General features: G+C 41.8%; 1 protein-coding gene across 1 annotated transcript; it reads right to left on the bottom strand.

The window, feature by feature from the left end:
• Window positions 1-1150: 1150 nt before the first annotated feature.
• On the bottom strand, window positions 1151-2017 carry LOC123346889 (olfactory receptor 6N1-like). Its single transcript, XM_044984334.1, has one exon. The coding sequence runs from the start codon at window positions 2015-2017 to the stop codon at window positions 1151-1153; it is 867 nt and encodes a 288-aa protein (XP_044840269.1).
• Window positions 2018-3683: the final 1666 nt, after the last annotated feature.

Below are 3683 nucleotides of genomic sequence, written 5' to 3'. Positions count from 1 at the left end.
TAATTTTAAAGGGGCTATGTGATGGGATCCCCGGTGTACAGCCTGGAGCTGTGAGACCGCTGTGCCCCCTTATCTCTCCAGCCTCAGCTGTCTGTCATGATGCTTTAATAGTGAGAATCAGCAACTGCCCCTCCCCCGCATTGCTTTATCACTCACACAAGGATACACAGACACACTCAATTGAGTTGCATGAATGCTCAGAGACACCAGCAAATGCCCCAAGCCTTGCAGCCCCAGAAATGTACCATCTTACACTGCTCAAGACCTTCTCTGGAACAATGCAAGCTCATTAATTAGTTCGCCACTTCTTCAAAGGAGAGTGGACATACATCAGCCCTTGTAATTTGAGCAGATTCCCCAAGCATTTTAGACAAACTCACTGGTTAAGATTAAATATTAAAATAAATAAAAAAAATTAAAAACACCTTATAAATCCTAAACTTTATCAGACTCAGTAAGATTTGATTCAAACAGCTTTTCTCACCCCACTGGATGCTGCAGCCAAGTTACAGTTTTTAATACACAGGCTGAGTTCCCCTCTCAGCCTGGGATCAACCTCCCCAGTTCAAAGTCTTTCTCTTCCCAGTATTCTTGTTGCCTCCAGAAGAGGTTGGGGAGGACAGAGGTGGTCTCATGATGCCACTGTCCCTTATTTTATACTCTGGAAAAATACTGGCCCAGACATGTCCTGGTGGGCCTTGCTAAGTAATAGAGTTCAGCAATTCCCATTGTGTGGTGCTTGCACAACTGTCTTACAGATTTGTGAATGTCTTATTTACAATTCCCCTGCTGGTCAATTCCCCTGGTGGGCTGCTGATGGTCGTTTAACGCCCACCTGGGTGTGGGTCAGCTCCTTTGTTGTCACTAGAGAACTAACAGTGCGGGACTCCCAGACTCCCAACATATTTTAATAACAACCATATAACAAAATCTCATACTGCCATATACAATGATATACATATTTTAACAGAAGGTTGAGTTTCAGCAGATCATGACTTACATATGTTACCTTACAAGGCATGCTTTTTATTAAATATCACAACCAAATACAAAAGATGAATATAGGGGTGCTACTTTGAGGTACAGTGCATCACAGGCTCATTGCTTCAATCACCCAGGCAGCTTTCAAACCTCAGGCTAAATTATTGTCTCATAGTCTCTGCATGTTTTTGTGAAAGCCACATTTACTGACTGCTTTGCTTAAGGCTTCCTTGACCTCTCTGTTTCTCAGGCTGTAAATGAGGGGGTTTACCAGGGGAGTTAGGACCGTGAAGCAAAGAGAGAGCACTTTCTTCAGATCTCTGAGTGTATCACGTTTTGGAAGCATGTAGACAATGATTATGGTTCCATAGAAAATTGTCACCACAGTGAGGTGAGAGGAGAAGGTGGAAAAGACCTTTTGTCTCCCGGTAATGGAAGGGATTATCAGGATACTGTCAAGGATAAACACATAGGACGTCAGGGTTAGTAGGAATGGAGGCAAGGTGAATACACAGGCTAGTATGAAATCCACCAATATGCTTAGGTGTGTGTCACTGCAGGAGAGTTCTATCAGTGGGATGGGATCACAATAGAAATGGTCAATTTCATTTGGGCCACAGAATATTAACTGTGATAGGAATAAGACAAAGATTGTAATAGCCAAGAAACCATTTAACCATGATCCAGCAACCAACTGGAGGCAAAACCGGTTATTCATAAGAGTTGCATAGTGCAGAGGTTTACATATCGCTAAATACCGATCATAGGACATTGCTGCTAGGAGATAGCATTCCGTAGCTGCCAGAGAGCCTGAGAAATACAGTTGTGTGATGCAGCCACTGACTGAGATGGTTCTGTCCCCAGTCAGCAGACTGGCCAGTAACCTGGGGAGGAAGGTCGAGGTGTAGCAGATCTCCAAGTAGGACAAGTTAACCAGGAACAGGTACATGGGGGTGTGAAGGTGCTGTTCAGTCACAACAAGCACCACAATGAGAGTGTTCCCAGCCACGGTTGCCATGTAGATCACTAGGAACATTAGAAAGAGAAGAATTTTCAGGTCAGGGAGCTCCCCGAATCCCAGGAGGATTAATTCTGTGACGGTCGTTTGGTTTCTCCAATCTGTGCCTTCCATGGGTTGAGTCTAGGAACAAAAAAAATTAAAGAGCTAGGCAATTGAATTGGAAGAACATAGCATGAAATGTTAATTAAATCTTGTGAATTAATACCATAAATATTCAGAATATTCCTTGGACAGATCACTGGTACCCATGTAGACCTCCCTCTGCTATATGAGAGCAATGACTAATATAACAGCCCATATCTCTGATAGAGAATTGGTCTGATCTGTCATATCAGAACTTGGCTATCTATCATATCCCATCCTGTGACATATCAGAGCTTAAGAATGATGCTTAAGTTCTTTATTTCACTTCTGTCAATAGCCAGAATCATGCCAGGTCTTAGGAGTCAAAACCAATAAGTACATCAATTCAAATCTTGGAGTCAGATTTTTCATTGCAGTCTAGTGTCCATATACACTGATCCCTTGTTAGATTTAATGGAAATTAATCTAAGTATATGGAATGATGCAGCCTCTGGCAGGACACTACTGAGAGTATCAATTCAGGATGAGATTGCTTTGAGCAGGGCAGTTACAGCCCAAAGCTGGAGTTCCTTTACTATTAAGGGATGTCAAACCAGCTAAATAGAGAGGACTTTGGTTTTACCTCACTGGCGATCCATAAGTCAAAAAAGGAATTCCTTTAGACACTCCAGTTTCCCTAACAGCATCACTTCTTATGGGGATGACTGGTTATGAAAACCAATATCCCAGTAAAACAAGAAAGGTTCTCCCGGTCCAAAAGTACCAAGCCCCAGACCCAGGTCAATATACACATCAGATCTTACCCACAAATCACACTGTTGCCAATCCTTTAAAATCTAAAATCTATCTGTTTATTCATAAAAAGAAAGAAATATAGATAAGAGCTAAAATTGGTTAAATGGGATCAGTGACATACAGTAATGGCAAAGTTCTTGATTCAAGCTTTTAGCAGTGATGGAATAAACTGCATATTCAAATTAAGTCTCTGGAGTACATCCACAGCTTGGATGGGTCATTCAGTCTTCCATTCAGAGCTTCAGTTTGTAGCAAAGTTCTTCCAGAGGTAAGAAGCAGGAATGAAGACAAAATGGAGATGATGAGCCTGCCTTTTATAAACCTTTTGATATGTGGCTTGTGCTTCCTTTGTCTCAGATACAAGCTATCCAGCACATGGCCTGGAAAAATCTTAGAGTTCTGTCCATAGGAATCTCCTTGTATGCCTTTCTGAGTCACAAGGTGTATCTGCCTTCTCTGAATGGGTCAGTTGTATAGCTGATGGTCCTTAATGGGTCATCAAGCAGGCCAGGCTGATGCAAATTGTGTGGAGTGTCACCCAGAAGCAAGTTTGAAATACAGAGAGTACAGAGCCAATACTTATAACTTTAAATATAAACATGATACATGCAAACAGGTAGCATAAGCATAACCAGCAAATCATAACCTCCTCATAGACACCCACTTAATCTCCTTTGTACAAGATTTGGTGCGACTACAGAATTTTGGTTACAACAATGGTCTATACAGTCACACTTCGTGTCAATAACGTCACAACATATATCCTGGTATATTCAGCATTTCAGTGTCCTGTAGGAAAAGG

The sequence above is a fragment of the Mauremys mutica genome, chromosome 12, assembly GCF_020497125.1.
Source record: "Mauremys mutica isolate MM-2020 ecotype Southern chromosome 12, ASM2049712v1, whole genome shotgun sequence".
Taxonomy (NCBI): Eukaryota; Metazoa; Chordata; order Testudines; family Geoemydidae; genus Mauremys; species Mauremys mutica.
This window is presented reverse-complemented; position numbering and strand designations above follow the sequence as displayed.

Bases quoted from the DNA above. Each gene is read 5' to 3' on its own strand.
- LOC123346889 (XM_044984334.1), bottom strand. From the start codon at position 2,017: ATGTTCCTAGTGATCTACATGGCAACCGTGGCTGGGAACACTCTCATT.